The 19,354-nt window shown below is 49.8% G+C and overlaps 2 protein-coding genes across 2 annotated transcripts; one reads left to right on the top strand and one right to left on the bottom strand.

Annotated features, from left to right (window-relative positions):
• Positions 1-7,525: 7,525 nt before the first annotated feature.
• LOC120640951 lies at positions 7,526-8,480 on the top strand. The gene has a single exon (XM_039916898.1). It carries the CDS (start codon positions 7,692-7,694, stop codon positions 8,076-8,078), a length of 387 nt encoding a protein of 128 aa, XP_039772832.1. The 5' UTR covers positions 7,526-7,691; the 3' UTR covers positions 8,079-8,480.
• A 256-nt stretch (positions 8,481-8,736) lies between these two features.
• LOC120640944 (actin-histidine N-methyltransferase-like) lies at positions 8,737-12,392 on the bottom strand. The gene is made up of 5 exons (XM_039916885.1): positions 11,905-12,392; positions 10,527-10,693; positions 10,178-10,450; positions 9,455-9,718; positions 8,737-9,300 (listed from the first exon to the last, which is right to left on the bottom strand). The coding sequence occupies exons 1-5, from the start codon at positions 12,293-12,295 to the stop codon at positions 8,935-8,937; spliced, it is 1,461 nt and encodes a 486-aa protein (XP_039772819.1). The 5' UTR covers positions 12,296-12,392; the 3' UTR covers positions 8,737-8,934.
• Positions 12,393-19,354: the final 6,962 nt, after the last annotated feature.

Raw genomic sequence — 19,354 nt, 5'->3', positions numbered from 1 at the left:
ATATAGCCAATCCGGTCGAGATCGCTCGCCCATAGGCCGCGTCCAGCCAAACCCAATGCAAGTCAGAGCGCAGAAGATGCCCTTGCCCCCCTAAGGCCTGAGGGCGAGGAGATGATAGCGAGCGAAACCGCGTATCGATCAGCAGGCGTACGCCCCGCCCGCGCGACGGCGCGAACCACCCGTCCTTCGCCGCTGCTTCTCTCGCGGCTCTCCCTCCGTCGTCGGCGGCCGCGTACGCGCTCCCCCCGCTGCTGCCCTCCTCACCTGCGTCTGCGTATCGATAGGCGGCATGGCGCTTCCTTGCCCTAGTTGACAACCTGATCGAGATGAGAAAGTCCATCGGCCTGCTGGCCCATGGCCAAGTCCATCTTCTCCATGCATCGCATCGCATCACCTCATTCCTTTGTCTATGACATCCGCCGGTGTCGCCGGTGACGTCGCTGCTGCTCCGTGTCGCCGGGGGCAACGACGCCGGCCTTCTTTATGCGTGATCTGATGCAAGAGTAGTAAACCATTTGTGCGTCGCACCAGCGACCATGCTTGCCAAGCAAGTAGCTGATCATCATTAGTTATGTCGGCCGTGCGTGTCCATACACTGCATGTGGCCGCCGGTTCTTCCTATCTTAGTTACTTGTGAATGTAGAGAACCAGAACATCACTTGCGCAGCCGGCTGATGATGTATGCGGCAGGTTCACACGTACGGGCTGCTGCCGTCGTCGTTCCTCCCTTTCGTCTTCGATCAGTTGGTCTAAAACAGATCTCGAGCGTTAGCAATGGCGCAATGCGAGAACCATACAAATCTACAGTCGACTACTCTCTTCGGCAACCGATACAGTTTTGTAACTAACCCCAGCCGCCAGGTGACGTCTCTCCCTGCCCGGGCCGGATGTCTTGTGAACGGCCGTCGCCGGTGGGACGCACGTGCGCTGCGAGAGAGTGGGTACGTACTGGTCTAACTATACCGCTTGACGAAATGTGGGCAGCAGCCTTACTTAGGCCGTGTTTAGTTCGTCGCATGTAAACGCAAAATTTTTTGCGATGGAATCTTACCAATTTGAAGTACTAAATAAAATCTATTTACATAACTTTTTGCACAAATGGGTTGTAAATCGCGAGACGAATCTAATGATGCTAATTAATTCATGATTAATTAACAATTAGTGGATGATACTGTAGCATCACTGTTGCAAATCATGGATTAAGTAGGTTCATTAAATTCGTCTCGTGATTTTACATCCCATTCATGCAAAAATTTTTGTAAATAGACTTCATTTAGTACTTCAAATTAGCAAGATTCCTTTGCAAAATTTTATGTTTTTGCGTTTACGGGGTGGGATTAACACATCGTAATTTCTGGCGTTGTCGCCGACGTGGAATTCTGTAGAAAACGTGCGTGGTGCTCGTACGCAGCCACCGGAAACTGGCTCCAGTATGTTGCAGCCAGGTTTAAAAAGGCACTGGCTGGCAAAGGCATTCCGACAGGTGGTTGGTGGCAGTCCGGCCTCGTTCTCGTCCAGTCTCTCCGTTGGTTCCAACAGATTTCTGGCCGTAAATGGCCCGGAAGCTGCCATAACAATCAAGCCAAATCTTCACCAAGCACTCGATTGGATCCGTGCACCGACGACCTGAAATCTTTGCTGAATTCACTGGTAGCAGCACTAGCCTTTTTTTGCCTTTACTCGGGCGAGTGCAGACGCGACACCGAGCGATAGGGGTGCTGGGGACCAATAAGCGGTTGAGGCCAGGGACATGCCGCGCGCGGCTGCGAGCCTGCGGCGCGACCGACGGGGACGGGCCGTCCCGCGGCCTGCAGCTCCACCCACCGGAACCGAATTAAACACCGCCCGTCGCCGCGGCGACCAATCGACGGCCTGCTGGCGGGCGCGCTCCGACAGGCCATTCATTCATGGACGCCAAAACCATGCCGGAGCTGGGCCAGGTGGCGTCGTGCGCGGTCTCCGCCACCGCGGGCACGCATTGATGGAGGCGACCGGGATGCATGGATGGCCCGCCGGACAGGCCGGCCGGCCGGCCGGTGGCTAGCTGCTGCTGGCCGGGCGCTGATAGGCAAAGCCCCAGGGGCCACCGGCGGCGTGCGTGCAGGTGCAGCTGCTCTGCTGCTGGGGGGGTGTGTATCTCCGCTTTGTTTCCTTCCGGCCGCCCCGGGCCATGCCTCGCCCGTGCGCTTGTTTCTTCTTCTCTTTCCTCTCTCATGATCAACCAGATGAGATCTCATCACGCCATGATCGAGAGCTTGCACTGTATTTTCGTGTTAGGATATCACTTGGTGCAGCTAGCTGCTAGCTATTTGCGTGCTAGGAGTGGTTGGGGGGTGATGCGACGATACGGTCGAGTAGACGTCGACTGACGAGGACAGAGAAAGGCGGCCCTGCCTGCTGTCCCGTCCCCACGGTGGTCGTTGGCACGTCCGCGCCGGGCGTGTAAACGCGACGACATGTATACATGCACGCACACGACCAGTGACTGTTGTTTTATCTTATCGGAATACTCCTATCTCGGTGAGTTCAGATCTCGACATCCATACTGATTTGCAGTCCTGCAGATATAACTACATTTGTTGAGACGCTGACGATCCAGTTCCTGGCCAGTGTTCAGACATGCATCGAGCCACCAACGGAGAGTCTGAAACTGAAAGTCCTGCTTGCAATTGCCTCGCACGTACAGTAGCACGCACGCTCGGTGTTCTTTATCTCGAGCTCGATCCATGGTGCGATAGGCAGGGTAGGGTTGTTGGTTTGGTTTCAGGCTTTCAGCTGCCTTTTCTCTCACTGTATTATCTTCTGTTCGTTCGCTTTCGCACCGAACCTTCCATTGCCGTGAAAGTTTCTCTCTCGACGACGGTTAGTCTTAGTTAGTCCCCCGCGATGATTGTTCTCGACGCATGCGTGCCCAGTCCTGATGACCAACGGAATGAACTAGTGGCTCTGGGCTGTTCATCATTGATGTTTGAACGACGAAGACCATGCACGAACATTTCTAACAGCAGCTGCGTGACTGGTAGTAGTGGTTGGTATGCTCGGGTTTGCTTTATGATTGGATCAGTTTGCCAGTTCCAGACTACGGCAACAGTGCCAATTAGAATCAGTCTGGCTGGCTTGGCTCGGGCCGTTTCAATGATTGGTCCGACCCCTTGCCAAATTAAATACTACTAATGCAAAATACTCTGAATGGAGGGAGTAGACTAGTACTCTACTTCGTTGTCAAAATACTCTCCCTTCGTTCTCTTTTGACAGTTCTATTTCCAAACTTGAATTATTCTCTTTGATAGTCCTATTTGAGTTGACATCTTTTAGTAATAGTAGAGATGATTGTTCTATTCCAATGCAGAGTAACTTTTCTAGAAAAAATATTGGTTTATGTATAGATAATATCGAAATCGAGGAGTCGCAATTTTTTAGATTACAGATAAAATCGAGGAGTCGTAATTAATGAGATGATAAGCAAAGTTCTTCTTGGCCATTGTACTAAATGAAATAGAACTATCGAAAGAGAACTAATGGATTTGCCGGCTCAGTCTTTCGGAAGTGCTCATAGAGGAAGGATTGCGTGCGTGTATTCATAGGGATGAGTGTGCGTGTGTGTTTGTGAGCGTCTGTGTCTGTACATTTCTCGAAAAAAAGAGGGAGTATTACTACTCGCCATTGAAAACATATATTTTTTCTTTGGAGAATCTTGATTAGTCTGAAGTAAGAGTTTTGTAAAAAAAATGAAGCCTTATTCTAAATTTCTTGGGAATCTCAGCGCGCAGGTCGTTAGGGAGGTATAAGTATAACCACCCAAAATGCCTATGCGGTATGCGCGAATTAATTGTTTTAAGCTAATCGTCCATGATTTGCGACGGATTCGCGCGAACTAACGATCCCTAATGATGAACGCATCAACAGTAGCCCTGCATAATAAGTGAGATTCGGTCAGACGCCCACACCCTCCATCGACTGACTACTCCTGAATTCTTAAACATCAACAACAGACGCCCGAGGGAACCTTAACTGCTCCTCATACCTTCATGTTCCTGGCATATGCTATGGTCGAGCCCTGTCAACATCCATCAGTTTATAAAATAAGGAAATCTTTGCAAACTAACATTAGTATACGTGATGATTGTCTGAAATTTCTGAATGATCACGTAGCAACTCCTACTGCCCCGTGTAATGTTCTTCGCAGTGCACGTGGGTTAGGAATCCGGATTGACGGACTCGCGTAACTTGGTGTACACTGTTCTTCATGGAGCAGAAACTATTTCAAGAACTTGGCATGGTATATAGCTGGTGATTTTCCATGAAACTGCGAGGCTAATAAGCTTACGATGAGTCATGGCCTCCGCGATAATATGTGCAACTTGGAGTCCAGGTCAACGTGATATGACGCAGGCGATCGATCGATGGGGCTAGTATATTCTCGTTATGTTGGCATTTTTTTTTCTTTTTGGTGATCGCGTCGACATGGACATGTGCAGTTGTATCATTCAGCGAGTAACATGCGTTATGGTCGATTGTCTTCTGATGAGTCCCCAGACTAGCTCCCAGATAGTCAGATATCACAATCTGATCTGATAGACTGATAGTTTAACGACGCATGCGATGCGAGTTAGTCGGAAGGTGATGGCTTGTTCCTTCACCAGTGCATGGCCCTCATCAGAAGCACATTGAGCTGCCCTGCCACAATATAGTATATGCAGACATGGAGTTCGGTCTACAGATGGAACTGTGCAGATCTTGACCGTTCTGTTTTTTTTATAAGAAACCGTTCTGATTATTCACACCGATCTGAAAAAGATACGCATTTTAGATGCACCTCTGAATGTCTCACTGGCAAAAATACAGTGGTAGGTGTGTTTCAGCTTGTGGTGATACAGTGAAGAATCTCTCAGATTTATCTAAGCGGAGTTCTGTTTACTTTCTGCCGCATTTTTGGACTAGCCGGTCGGTTCTCTCCAGTCCCGGCGGCACTTTAGCTTTGAAATAACCATTCAGTAATGCTAACTCTGAACTAGCATAATGCATATCCTGACTAAAAGAGCCAAGTATCTAGAAGGAGAGGTTAGTCTTCAGTGTTCACCAAAAAAATTCAACCAGAGGGGGTTTATGACGCGCACGCCGCATTTTATTAAGAGGAATCGACGTAGAAAGCCCTCCGAACCTTTAACTTTTCTAGCTAGCGAAGGGGATTTTTTAAGCTCAGTTTGAAATTCGCTCACACTAAAAGTCGAATCCAGGACCCGAAGAGTGCCAGCAGAGCTATCTAACCAAGTAAGCTAGAGACCTTTTCGCCGTGTTCACCAGGAAGGCAGGAACTGGCCACAGCGATGCATTTGAATTGTGTGACTGCAGACAATATCGTGAGTCACATGCATCGTTTGACAAACTCCCAAATTTCTAGTTTGCCTAAGCGTGAGGGCCCGGTAGGCCAACACAAGACAGCTGCGGATCGGAGCATCCTAGATGTAGATGATCATCGTGATTGGGGGAAGAAACGGGATATCGGATATGGGACGAGTCGCTGTCACCACCAGAGAGTGTCTGAAACGGAGGGAGGACAGTGACGCGCTGATGCGGCTGAGCCCATCTCCTCCTCAGCAGCAACCAGCCACACATCTGGCTGTAAAACCAGCTGGAAAATCGATCGAGTTGCAGCGATCGAGCAGGACCCGTCACTCGATCGAGATCGCTGTCGTCGCCCAATAGCTCGATCGAGAAGGATGGATGGGCACCGATCGACATGATGCTCTTTTGGGTGCAGTCGATTACTGCTCCTCAGCAGTTTTTTTTTTTGAAAGAACAACAATTATTTTCTGAGACGTCATTGCCAACGAGAATAAAAAAGGAAGAAAATGACGGCGAGCCGTGCCTGATACGAGCAGCGACCAGCTCTGAATTAAAGGCTCTAAAAAGCGATCGCCTTCAAGTCGCAGGGCCGTGATCGAGGGCTAATGGATGAACACGCTCGTCCGCCGCTGGCTATCTCTACGCGTGTCGGAGCTCGACGCCGGCCACCAGACGATCCCGTGGCTCCCGGCGAGCTCACGTGGCCGCACCGGGCTCCAGGGCCGTCTACCCCCACGATCTCTTCCCTCCCCAGCTCGCCGCATGTGACGGCCCCCGTGGAGTCCATGTCACCTCCACGCGCCACGCGACGCGACGCGGCGGGCCACCCGCAAGGAGCCGTGAGCGAGTAACTACCGGTAGCTAGCTAGCTACTGCCCGGCCGCAGATCGAATCATCGAATCTTCGCCGGAAAAAAAATCAAAAGGCTCTGTTAGCCTCGGGACAAGCAGGAAGCGGCCAACACCGGAGAGAGGACAAATCCTGCAGTCGCTACCAGCGCAGCGGCGCCGTTGGAACGGAACTGTTCCTGATCCGTCCTGTTGATTCTTCGACGGCCCGCGCCTTATTTTCAACTCGTTCGAGGCGAAATCGGAGGCGGATTCGTTCATGGGGAGGGAAGAGTGGCGGCGGCCTGTCCTGTGCCTGTGGTGTGCATGCATGGTGGTGGCCTGCTGGTAGCGGCTCGGGAGGAGCGCTTGCCGATAAACAGATGAAGGGTGGTGGACTTTGCGGCGCGGATAAAGGCGTGGTGTGGATGGAGGCGACCGATGATGATGATTCTGCTGGCTTGGAGTTGGAGACGACGACACGCGAGGGATGCGGACGACTCGACTCCTGGGGAGGGCGCGAGAGAGGAGAGCCGGTGGACGAACGATGGATGATGGGTCGAGTCGAGCGTGTTCGTCCCGCGGGGATCTGTGTGCGGGCTGCATCTGCACTTGCCGGCCTGTGAAAAGCCCGTCGAAATAGATTGGAGCAGGCCCGGCCCAGGGATTATAATCTTGGGCTCTGCAGACCCTAGCGTCGTCGTGGGGAAAAGGTCTTCGGTTTTTCCTTTTTCCTTTTCTTTCGGCGTCTATATTTCAGTACCGATTTTTGTATACGCATCTATATATAAAAAGTAAAAACAATGACTTGCTTTGTACGTGTGGCGACGAGGGAGAGGCATCGACCGACTACCTGAGATTGCTTTGCACAAGGCCACACACACAAAAAAAAAATCACCAACATGCGCGGAACTATTAAAAAAAATATTCTCTTCAACAAACTTCCCCTCCGTTGTTTCCCCGCGCCGCGCCAAAATAACGAGAGCGCCACGCAGCAACTCGTTCAACACGTTCCGCTTCGCAACAACCGGCTCGCCTTTGCCCCGTACGTTCGTCGTGGTCGTGCGCTCCACCACCACACCGCCGACGCCCGAGTCGGCCGATGATCCCGATCCCGATCCCGGCGCGGCCGTACGCTCTCTCGCTCGTCCCTGTCCGGGATTATTCCCCACACGTTTCCCTCGGGCCCCACGCCGGCTGACTCGCGTCGTCACGCCATTTTCTCTGCGCTCCTCCACCGATCCGGCTTCACCTCACCTCACACATCCCCCCCGACCCACCCGTCCAATCCGCGCGCATGGCAAACGTTTCCCTCGCCGCGCCAAACGCGAGACGACGACACGGCGAGGCCCCGGGCGCGGATCCGGTAAACGGCCGGGGTCCGGGGAGGGGGGCCACGTGTGCGCTGCTCCCGGGCTCCGCTCGGAGGAACCGGCCGGCCGGTCCTCGGCGCTCCGCGTGGCCCCCGGCCCCTATTTATACGGCACGCGGCCGGGCCTCCAGTCTCGTCGCTCGCCCATGCACCGTCCCCATTCGAATGGTGGAGATCTCCCTGTCACTACTCCTCTCGTCTGGATAAGAGGCAATCCTGATCCTAATCCAATCCTATCGGGAATTAAGGCTAGCTGCGACCGGCGGGCGCTGCGAGAGAGGATGATGATGATGGACAAGGCGCAGGAAGGGCAGCAGCAGCAGCAGGCGGCGGCGGCGGCGCGGGTGGTGCACAGCCAGGTGCGGCGGATCAAGCAGGAGGAGGACGAGAGGGTCAAGGTGCACGAGACGTACCAGCACCACGTCGCCGAGATGCGCCTCGTCCTCCGCCGGGACCTCGGCAGGCAGCGCTCGCGCTCCCCGCTCGGCCGCGCCGCGCGCCCGGGCGCCATCTCCATCGGCGGCGACTCCTGATCTCGCCGGGCACACCGGTGCCCGCCAAGGGGAGAGAAGGCGGCGGCCCATCGTCGTCTCCACCCGGCCGCACGTTCCATCGTCGTCAGGTGCTAGGATCGGCCGATCGATTGGGTCGATCGCCATTAGGATTTTCGTTTGATGATGATCGTCGTCTGCTTGGCGTGGTCAGAGTTCGTGGTCGTTGAGTTGGAAAATTTTCTGTTGTTTTTAGGGTCATGATGATGTTCCTGTTTGGATGGATCATGTAAATACAATTTTTTTTACCTTTTTGTCGATTTAGGAATCATATATGAATTTCTCTCGTCGCTGCAGCTTTTTTCGGGAGAAAGGTATGAAAATATTTCTTTTTGCAAGGCGATTATTACAGGTTTTCTTGGAAAGATTCCCTATAGTTTTCTCTGGTCTGTCTTGTGGAAACATTTCTTTCTGTGAAGAACCAGTTAATCAGAACAAAAGGAAATTCAGCATTGTTCTGCTAAATTCCCCCTAATTAGTCAAAGTGTTTAGGTAGAGATAAGTGGCAACTTAGCGCAACAACATTTTGTTTCGAATGTGCTTAAAGACTACCCAAGCTGTTACTAAACGCTGTTACACAGAGACACACTGTTTGAACCGAGCAGATGTAAGGCACTGGAAGTAGCAAACCATGGAGACGGCAGAGTCAAAATTGGGGATTCATCATTATCCACAACAAGTACTTCAGTACATAAAAGAAAGCTCGACGAATTTTTCAATGCAGATATGGTACAGAATTGAAATTGGGGCTTGTTTCTTTCAAAGAAATTGGGGCTTGTATTATCTGCAGTAACCAGTTCAGAACGGTATTAGATTATCTGAAGAAGAAAGCAAAGAACTACGTGGTGGATTTCTGTGGCGACATCTTGATTCTCCGGGTGATATTTTGCATCACGTCAACAATCAGAAACTTCTTCTGCAATCTAAACTGGACGGCCAGTTCAGTGGTATGAGGCAGTTCCCATTTTAGAATGGCTTCGTCTTCCATTATCTTTGTGTGGAAGTGTTGGAGAGCAATCGCACAGAGTGCTAGAACTGTTCGAAGTGCTGAGGCTTCAACAGTTGGGCCTAAAGGAGCTTGTGCGTCAAGGGACATCAAAGTTTTCAGGTCATGCTTGTGCACAGCCTCTGGATCAGCTGTAAGAAGCACCCGTAGAGCAGCTAACAAGCGTCCATCAACTATGTCTGGGCCTCCTAAGCTTACCTGAAAGGAAACCCGTGTATTGGCGGTAAAAGCATCAGATCAATTAAACTTAAGCTTAACAGGTTAATACATCAATACTGCATTTGATAATATGTATATGTGGACTCAACAATGTATCACAACATATAAAAACAGGTTAAGAATGTGGGAAAACCTTCAAAATGGCGCCCTCTCCATGAAGGCTTAGCTGTGACAAGATTTCTTCTTGCCACTTGGCTGGTGCTGAAAAGGTGGGAGAAGAGACCCCTGCTGCCATGCTAGCAGCATCAAGAAGTGTTCCATCATAGCTCAGTTCCACTTGATCATACGGGTTTGGTGTTATCACAAATCCATAATCAAGAAGAAAGAAATCATTGGGGTGGCAACCATAATTCAGTGTTATTGCAGCATTTTGCTCAATCTTGGTCTCGGCAACAACCTGTGCATAGAAGTATAACGTAACATAATGATAAGTAGTGGATTATTTTGCTTCTTCCATAAGAAAGGAAATTAAAGACTCTAAATGACATGTAACCAGAAAATCAGTTGATTAAGTGCACTTCAGCGTGCCAAATCTGTGCAAACCAGTAATCAACAAGCATTAAGCACATATACAGGTCCAGGAGTGGAAATATTTCTCATTAATTTTTGCAGACACATGAAAGTTACAAATGCCACAGAGATGTTAGTAGTGAGTGTATCAGATAATGAGTAGAGATCAACGCAGAAATTGGTGAACAAAACATGTTCCGATAGTGATAAAATATAAAGTAATATTGTCAAGGTTTGCGAAGTGGATATGTGGAGGGGCAAAAATGATAGCTGGATTCGAACAAAATTTTCAGGAGTATATATATATGTAAAATTCAGAAGTGGAAGAACATCTCAGGATACTTGCCTTAACTGACATGTCTGAGCTGTTTACACTTCCTTCCTGGACAATCCTAGCATTTGGGTTGAAACTATGGTTACACATATCAATCAGAGGCAGCAGCATTGGGATTTCCCCATGCAAACGAAATGCACGAGAAGATGCAGCCGACATAGCCCATCCAAGGGAAGATGAATATACATCTTGTCCATAAAAAGGATGGTCACCCAAGGGCACGGTATCAAGCTTCTGTCGCACCTCTTTCTCGAACTCAAGAAGAAAACGACATCTTTTATTGACCTGGAATAGAAACAGTCAGAAAAGAAAGGGGGAAGTGATAAGCCTCCACTAGATATGACCATATCTTTTTAACAACCTGGTGGAGGAGAGGGGCATACTGCAAGTTTTTAATGTCATCCCCAGGAAAGAAGATTGGAACAGTAAATGTTTCTGGGAAATTGGCAATATATGGCCACCAAAATGAATCAGGTTTGGCCCTCTCTTGAAGCAACCTCAAGCCCAGCTTCATAGCCCATAGTTCATCTGCAAATATTCACATGGTTAAATTTAATCCTTGTTCACTTTACAAGATAGAAACCCCCTTATAACTAACAGAGTGGTTGTACTAACAAAGTTACACAGGTAAGGTTATCGAACGATCCAATTACAGGAAAACATGGATACAAGCCTGTTCAAATCAATATAACATCTCAGGAAAAGATAAAAAAATGAAGAGCTATAAACCAAGAAATGCCTGTAATTCCATATTAAAGCAATCTAAACACTAAAATTAAATTCCTATATGCTGATTCAGTTGAAAGAGTATATACTGCATATTTACATAATACTACACAATACTCATATATACTCCCTCCTTCCCCGTTTATAAGGCATGGTGGAACATGACACGGTCTTCTAAACAACACTTTGACCATTTATTTATCATATATTATATCACTTTTGATTATAAACTTATAATCATTGTAAAATATATTTGATTATGAATCCAATCATATGAAATTTGCATTATAAAAATAAAAATTTAATAGTCAAATTATTGGTCAAAGATGACAAGGTTTGAATCTTGATATACGTGTATGCCTTATAAACAGGGAAGGAGGGAGTACTAAATAGGAGCCTTTAGTCTCAACAGCTTTGATCTCAATTCAATCATTTTTTTGACATAATCTCTCCAGCCCCAGGACAAAGGTACCTCCCCCCCCCCCACCCCTCTGTGCTGGCATAATTGCAAAGGCCATTAGCCAGCCATTAATTGGTGCTTAAAAATTAAAAAACGAGCATATTAAACAACAGATTATTTCTAATGGCTCCCCCTCTTTACTTGTGTTCTAGCTCCGCCATTGCCAGTCCCGCACAGCAACGGCGTACACACAAGCTTTCAGTTGGTGATTTGACATCTGGTACCTCCCAATGCAGAACACCAACAATTCAGAACAAACTCTAGAACATACTCCAGTTTGACCTTCTGAAGGGACTATAAAAGTATAACACAATCCTACTATACAGAAACCAGAGAGAATGGCATTCGCTGGTCGATGCTCCCAAGTGACTAAGTGAGAAAGCCAATCGTGATCTCCATAAATTAAAACTGAGGTCTCTTTTCAGTCACTTAATAATCAATATTGAGGCTCAAAGCAGTACGGCCACTAATGTACCTACCGTTTGAGCATTCACAGGCTCACATTTGCAAGCATACAATATCTCACAAGTAACCGAACCATAGAGGCCATTACCCGGTACTTGTTGGGCTAGCTGCACGAGCAAGTCGTCCGCAGCGCTGGTGGGGCGGCGCAGTCGTAGTGGGAGGCGGCCCGGAAGCGTGATGAGGACGTCCCCGGGGGGGATGTCGCCGTCGGCCGCGGCGGCAGAGACCCCGAGTCCGTGTTCCGGGTGGTCGGTGACGCGGAGGGAAGGGTGGACGAACCCGCCCTCGCGCTGCACCCACCGGACCAGGTCCGGCGGCTGCGGAACGAGCCGCGGGGCGGCGGCGGCCGCGGCCGAGCAGGAGAGGCTGCGGCGCCCGCGGCTGCCGCGTGTGAGTGAGGACGAAAAGAGGGTGGCGGTAGTGGTGAAGAGGGTCTTCCTCGCAGTCGCCGGCGTGGCCCCCGCGGCGGCGGCCGCCATGGGAGGCGAGCAGGATGGATGCGGTGCGTCGGAACGAATGCAGGATAAGAGAAGTTTGGGTCGGGCCGGTCTGTTGCGAGCTGCGACATGATCTGGGCTGTCGTCTCCAACTGTTTTTTTTTTTGAAAAAAGTCCTTTTAACCCCCTGAACTATTGGCCGAGTCCGCTTTTCCTCTCCGAACAATATGAAACCGGCCGAGCGCACTCCCTTGTCTTGTGAAACCGGGCACGCGGCCTCCTCGGGACGTTTTGGACCCGGTTTTGGCCGACGTGGCGCCACATCGGGTACACGTTGGCTGTCTCACGTGGGGGGGGGGGGGGGGCACTCGTCAGCCGGGTGGGGAATAAACGTTCCCCCATCGCCGGCCTCTCCTCGCCGCCTCCATTCTTCCCTCCTCTGTTCTTGCGGCGCCATTGTTTGACCCAAACCCTAGCCTTTGCTTGCGCCGCCGCTACTGGCGTTGACGGGTTGGAGTCCGGCAGTAGTGGAGGCGAGGCGTGGTCGCGTGGAGGCGAGGCGCCGGATGAGTGGAGGGCGACGCTAGCGGTGGATTAAAAGGTGAGTTTTGCTTGCAATCCTTGTCGCAGGCTTTGATTAATATTTCGAGGCTTGGATTTCGCTATCGAATTGGTAGATCCGAGGGAGTTTGTTGTAGATGTACATCCAGAAATGTAGGACACAGACTTGGTAGTATTAAACTGGATTAATTAGATGAATTTGTTGTTTTTTGCTGGTTTGAAGGGAGATCTCCTGTGAAGCATGGATATTCTAGATACATTGGCAGTGAGGTTCCATTTTGGATGGAAATTTGTCTGCAATGAAAAGCAGAAATACGATGTTGGGGCACGGAAGCAATGTTCTACATTGACAGAGACAAGATATCTCTACCAGAGATAGTAGGCAACCTTCGCGACCACTGTAATGTTTCTGAAGGAGCATTACTGCATTGGCTGTTTCCTGGGAAGGGTCTGGAGGATGGTCTGCGAGTGTTGTTTGATGATAATGCATGTTTGTATATGTCACAGTGCATCACTGACGGAGGGGTAGCTGACATTTATTTGGAGGATGGCAGAGTACAAAAAGATTGTGTTGATGAATTTGATGCAGAGAGAAATGTAAGTGACTTTGAGGATGAGCTAGTTGATATGCAAGCAGTTCGGGCTGAAGAGCTGGTTGTCATATGTAAGACGAGGGCTGAGGTTGAGAAGGAAATAAGGCAGTTGCAAGCTTTTTACAATAGTCCAAGTAAGAAGGAAAAGGAAGTCATGGTGGCTGAGCATGGGGACTGCATGAGAGATGATGCGGCAGAAGACTCAGAGGATAGTGATTATATCCCAGGGGACTCTTGTTCCTCTGAAGAAGATGATGAAGCTACTGATATTATGAGAAAGTTCAAAGTTTTCAAGAAGAAGTTCAGGAATGGTGAAATGGCTTCACTTGATGATGTGGTACTAGGCAGTAATGTACCTAATAAAGTTGAAGAAGAGGTTGACAGTGAAGGGTTTGATTCTGCAAATGCTGACTCAGATGCTGAGGATTCATTTGAAGAGATTGGCAGTGATGGTGAAGTAAGGCAGAAGAAAGACCATTATAAGAGGTTCAAGTGTAGTGATGAAGTCCCCAAATTTGAATTGGGGATGAAGTTCAGCCACAAGAAAGAATTCAAGGAAGCAGTCATCAGATATTGCTTGCATGAAAGAAGAGTTGTGAGATTCATAAAGGATGAACCCACAAGAGTTAGAGCTAAATGCGATTGGGGACAGTGTCCATGGGTCTGTTTGTGCTTCAAGAATTCTAGGACAAATAGCTGGCAAATAGCAACATTCAAAGATGAACATAGTTGCCCTCCCAGGAGAGACAACAAGCATGTCACTGCCAAGAGGATAGCAGCCAAGTATGAGAAGTTTATAATGGCCAATCCTAGTTGGAATTTTGGCCAAATGAAGAATACAGTGTTAGAAGAGATGTTTGCTGATGTTTCAATCTCCAAGTTGAAAAGAGCCAAGGCTATAGTGATGCAGAAGGCATATGATGCCACTAGGGGCCAATATGAGGTCCTCTATGACTATCAGCTAGAGCTTCTGAGGAGTAATCCTGGAAGTACAGTGGTGATAAACAGGCTGCCTGATGTTGAACCTCCAACATTTTGGAGGATGTACATATGTTTTGATGCTTACAAGAAGGGTTTCATGGCTGGGTACAGGAAGGTGGTTGGGTTGGATGGATGTTTTTTCAAAGGGGCAACAAATGGAGAACTCCTACAAGCAGTTGGAAGAGATGCTAACAATCAGATGTATCCCATTGCATGAGCTGTGGTAGATAAAGAGAACAACAACAACTGGGACTGGTTCTGTGACTTGCTCAGTAGGGACATTCAAGTTGGTGATGGAAAGGATTGGGTGTTTATTTCTGACCAGCAGAAGGGGATTTTAAATGCAGTGCAGAAGTGGGCACCAGAAGCTGAACATAGAAACTGTGCAAGACATATTTATGCAAATTGGAAGAAGGAGTTCTTCAAAAAAGAATGGCAGAAGATGTTCTGGGCTTGTGCTAAGGCTCCATGCCCAATGTTATTCAATCTTGCTAGAGCCAGGCTGACAAATGAGACCAGAGCAGGTGCTCAAGCCATCTTGAACACTCATCCACAACATTGGAGTAGGGCTTGGTTCAAATTAGGAAGCAACTGTGACTCAGTTGATAATAACCTTTGTGAATCATTCAACAAATGGATAGTGGAGGCCAGGTTCTTTCCTACCATCACTATGTTAGAGGCCATTAGAACAAAGGTCATGGTCAGGATCCAAGAGCAGAAGTCAAAATCAGAAAGAATGATGGGGTTAATATGTCCAAACATCTTGAAAAAGTTGAATGCCTTCATAAAAATCTCAGGTTATTACCATGCAATTAGTAATGGAGCTGACAAATTTGAAGTCAAACATTGGGATCATAGGTTCACAGTTGATCTTCAGGCAATGACATGCTCTTGTAGATACTGGCAACTGTCTGGGATGCCTTGTTGCCATGCAATATCAAGCATCTATTACAAGACAAATTCTTTGGATTACTATATTGCAGAGTGCTACTCAGTTGACAATTTCAACAAGACATACAGCTATTGCTTGGAGCCAGTTGAAGGTCAGGAGAGCTGGCCAACCTCTGACAGACCAAAGCTGAGAGCTCCAAGGTACATTAAAATGCCTGGTCGACCCAAGACACAGAGGAGTAGAGAAGCACATGAGAAACCAAAAGCAACTAAGATGTCAAGAGTTGGAACAATCATCAGATGTGGCAAGTGTAAAGGTACTAGGCACAATAGGAGCTCTTGTGATAGAAGGAGTGGCAATGCTCCTCCTGGTGTCAATGATTCATTTGGTTCTAATGTTCCTCCTGCTGCCAATGCTACTTCTGGTGGCAATGATCCATTTGGTTCTAATGTTCCTTCTGCTGCCAATGATCCTTCTGCGACTGATGCATCTGCACCTGCTAATGATTCAAGTGCACTCAGTAGCAAAAGGAATCTGTCGATGACCATGGGAAGCCAAGACTCAATTGAGACCAGTAGTTCCAATACAAAGGTACCATGTTTTCACTCATAACAAATCTCCTTTCACTCATATCAGTTCTAACAGTCCTTCTTTTTTTTTTACTTGTAGGCAAAAAAAACTAGGTTTGGTACACTGCAAGGCCAAGGCAAGGGTGGAAACAAGGCCATCTAGCTCAGGAACAATAAAGATGCATGCAAAATCAGCAGTAGGCTCTAGTGTTCTTGTTAATGTCAAGTTTGGATCAGCTTCTGCACAGTGCTATGCCCAAGAACCACCAAAGAAGAAACAAGCTCAGAGGAAGCCCACTGCATCAGGCCCTATCCTTTTGCTCCCTCCTTGGGATTTTGCAAAACTGTGAAGTGAATCAAGTGTTCTGGATATTTGATCATGATTCAATGTGTGATGTATGCCAAACTGTATGGCTTATTGTGTGATGGTTCTGAAACTTTTAAGTTTGTTGTGTGATGATGCCAAATAATACGGTTTGTCTCATGTATGGCACACTTTGTTGCTTAAATCTGTTATGTTTCGAACTTGGTTAATCTATGCCAAACTCTATGGCTAATGTGTTGCTTCAAACTGTTATGTTTGCAATACATTCCAATTCATTATTACTTGCACCACAAAGTAGAGGCATATCAGTTTTACCACAAACTAGAGACAATACTGCCTTTCCTTACACAAACTGTCATTACAGTTCCAGCACAACAGTTCAAGCACAAACAACACCAACTGCCATTACAGTTCCAGCGCAAAAGCCATGACATCCATTGCACATACTAGGTTTACTCCTAAAACATAAATCTAGAACATTGACAGTACTGCCATGTGCTCTTCTTGATGCACACCACCTACATTACTGGCAGCATTGACACCTACATATTACCAGCCTAACCTAAGCGCATCAAACCTCCAGCAGCAGCCAAGCAAACAACCACACCAACAGCCCAGAGCTTCATCATCCCACATTTCTGTGACCTTGCCCTGTTTACAGCATCGACAGCAACATTACCCTCCTTCAGTGCAGTAATTTCCTTCTTCTGCAGCTCCATCTTCACCACAGCATCGGCAAGAGCAGCCTTCAACTCCATCCTTTCATGCCTCATAGCCCAAACAGCATCACGCAAGTCCACGAGCAAGGAAGCCACCAACAGGTCGACAGGGCCTTCGTACCATCCCATGAAACCGCATCCTCCAGATTGCAAAGTGTTCCCAATCATCCATTTTGAATACACATTGTACGAAGAACAAACAAATCTTAATCCAGTAAACTACTCTACGGACTTACTCGAGCATTGTAGCACTTCAAGTACCTCCTTCCAAGATTGTCATCACTCCACGAGATCCAAAGCGCCGCCCTCGTACCGCAATGGCAGTTCATGGCCGGCTCATAGTCGAATGGTCCTCTGCGGTACGGGATGGGTGAATGGCGGCGCCAGCCATCGCCGTTCCACGGACCCCGAGTGGAGCTCGAGCCATCTCCGTTCCATGGTGCCCGAACTGAGCTCGAGCTCGACATCCCACCAGATCGGGGGGACCAAGCTCGTTGCGGTCTGCCGCGGCTGGGGAATAGAGGTCGACCTGAGCAGCCGTCGAGATCTAGGGTTCGAGGCGAAAGGGGAAGAATGGAGGTCTCGTGTCAGTGTCCCGACCTGGGGGCCTGGATCCCAACCAGTAAATGCTGCGTGTTTCCTCGTCCCAGATGATAATGCAAGAGGCAATCACAGTAACGCTCGGTTTATCCTGGTTCCGGCCGCGGGGCCGTACGTCCAGCAAAGAGGGTGTGCGAGGGCACTGTATTATCTTGCACCCGGAGTGCTTGTAGTAGGGGATACAAGTGAGGCGAGAGAGGGAGGGAAGCTCCCAAGACTCTGCTAGGAGTGGAGTCGGTTGAGATGAGTGCTCAGTAGTGCTGAGAGTTCTCTTGGGAGACAGAAGCCAGAGAGCCCGCTACCAACCACCCGGCTAAAGGAAGCCCACCTCTTCCTTTTATAGTCACAAGGAGGGGCGGTGCACATGAGTGGGGCATGGAAGTCGTCGTTTTCCCCTGAATCGCGGGGGTACAGTGGTTGGACACTGTAGGAAGTACACTGTGGGAAGGCGGCGCGCGTCGCTGTCGTCCTGGATTTCGTCCTCGGTTTTGCGAGGATTGCGCCGGTCGTCCTGCAGTGTCCCTGTAGGCGGCGCGCGTCGCCGATGTGTGGTCTTCCATATACTGCGTGGAGCCGAGGGTGGTTGGTAGCGTCGCCCGACCCGGAAGAACTTTTATATCTCGAGCAAGATGACAACAAACAACTCCGGGTGGAGCCGAGGGTGGTTCTACCTTTGGAACCACAAGGATGCGCTCCCGGCGTTGACTAACAAAGTTCTCCGGGAGCGACCGCCGAAGTGGGACTGGGGGGTGTCGCCCCCAGCGCAACAAGCCAGGCTCGAGGGCCTCACCGACGCGCTGGCGCGTTTGGCGAGGAAGGGGCTGACGGCAGCGGTCGTTATCGCGAACTTCCACCGGTAGAGGGTTATCCCTCTTGTGGAAAGGGCCCTGCCGATTTTCGAGCTCACCCCCGGGAGCAAGGTTGAAGGCTCGAGGACATCAAGCAAGCTTCTCTCTCACACCAACGCCGCTCGGAGGGCGAAGTACGCGGTGGCAGAGTTTCCCCAAGATCCCGCGGATCTTTGGAGGATCAAGATGCGCCCCGAGCCGGGGTATATTTCCCTGGTAAGTTTTGGCTTCGAACTCGTCGTGCGTCGTGTAGTTCCCTTCTCCTGATCCTATCTCGGGTGTGTTTTACAGGGGTTGAGGTGCGGCACCTCGAGGCCCCCGGTCCCAGAACAGCGCCTGATCAATCGCCTCCACGCGGAGAAGATGAAGAGGTGGAAGAACGCGGCGGAGACGAAGGCCGAGAGGAAAAGGAAGAGGAAGGCGAGTCACGATAAGGCGTGCAAGCTCGCTCGCGCGGAGGGGAAGCCGCAGTCCGCCACACCCGAGTCCTCGGAGGAGGACGAGGAGGAGGCCTCGGACGCCGAGGACCACGCTCCGAGGAGGGACGGGGAGGGCGCGAGCCCCCCACCATTCTACCTGTGGGACGAAGAAGAGGGAGCGACCGTGGTGCCAGAGGAGCCGAGGGCCATAGCGGGGCCATCGGTGAATCCCTCCCTCGAGGGTGCGGCGCGGGAGTCATCCCCGCCGGCGGCCGGCGAGGAGACGCCCGCGCCCTAGGTGCTGATCCGTGACGACGAGGCTGCGGCGGGAGAGGAGTCGTCCGTGCTGGCAGCCCCGAGCCACCGGGCCGACACGAGGGGGGCGCCTTCGGGGCAGTCTTCAAGGGACAGCACGATGCCCCGGGCTCGAAGGAGCGCCACGAGGAAGCGGAGCATGAGTGCTCGATCTGGGTAAGTATTTTGGATTTCGTTTTTGTTACGTATTTGGTGGATTTCTCGATCCTGCTCAACTCGCGTCTCTTGATTTCTAGCCCCGGGGCCGTTCCCAAGGATGCAGTGCGGCTTGACCCGGCC

The sequence above is a fragment of the Panicum virgatum genome, chromosome 1K (assembly GCF_016808335.1).
Source record: "Panicum virgatum strain AP13 chromosome 1K, P.virgatum_v5, whole genome shotgun sequence".
In the NCBI taxonomy this organism is placed as follows: Eukaryota; Viridiplantae; Streptophyta; class Magnoliopsida; order Poales; family Poaceae; genus Panicum; species Panicum virgatum.
This window is presented reverse-complemented; position numbering and strand designations above follow the sequence as displayed.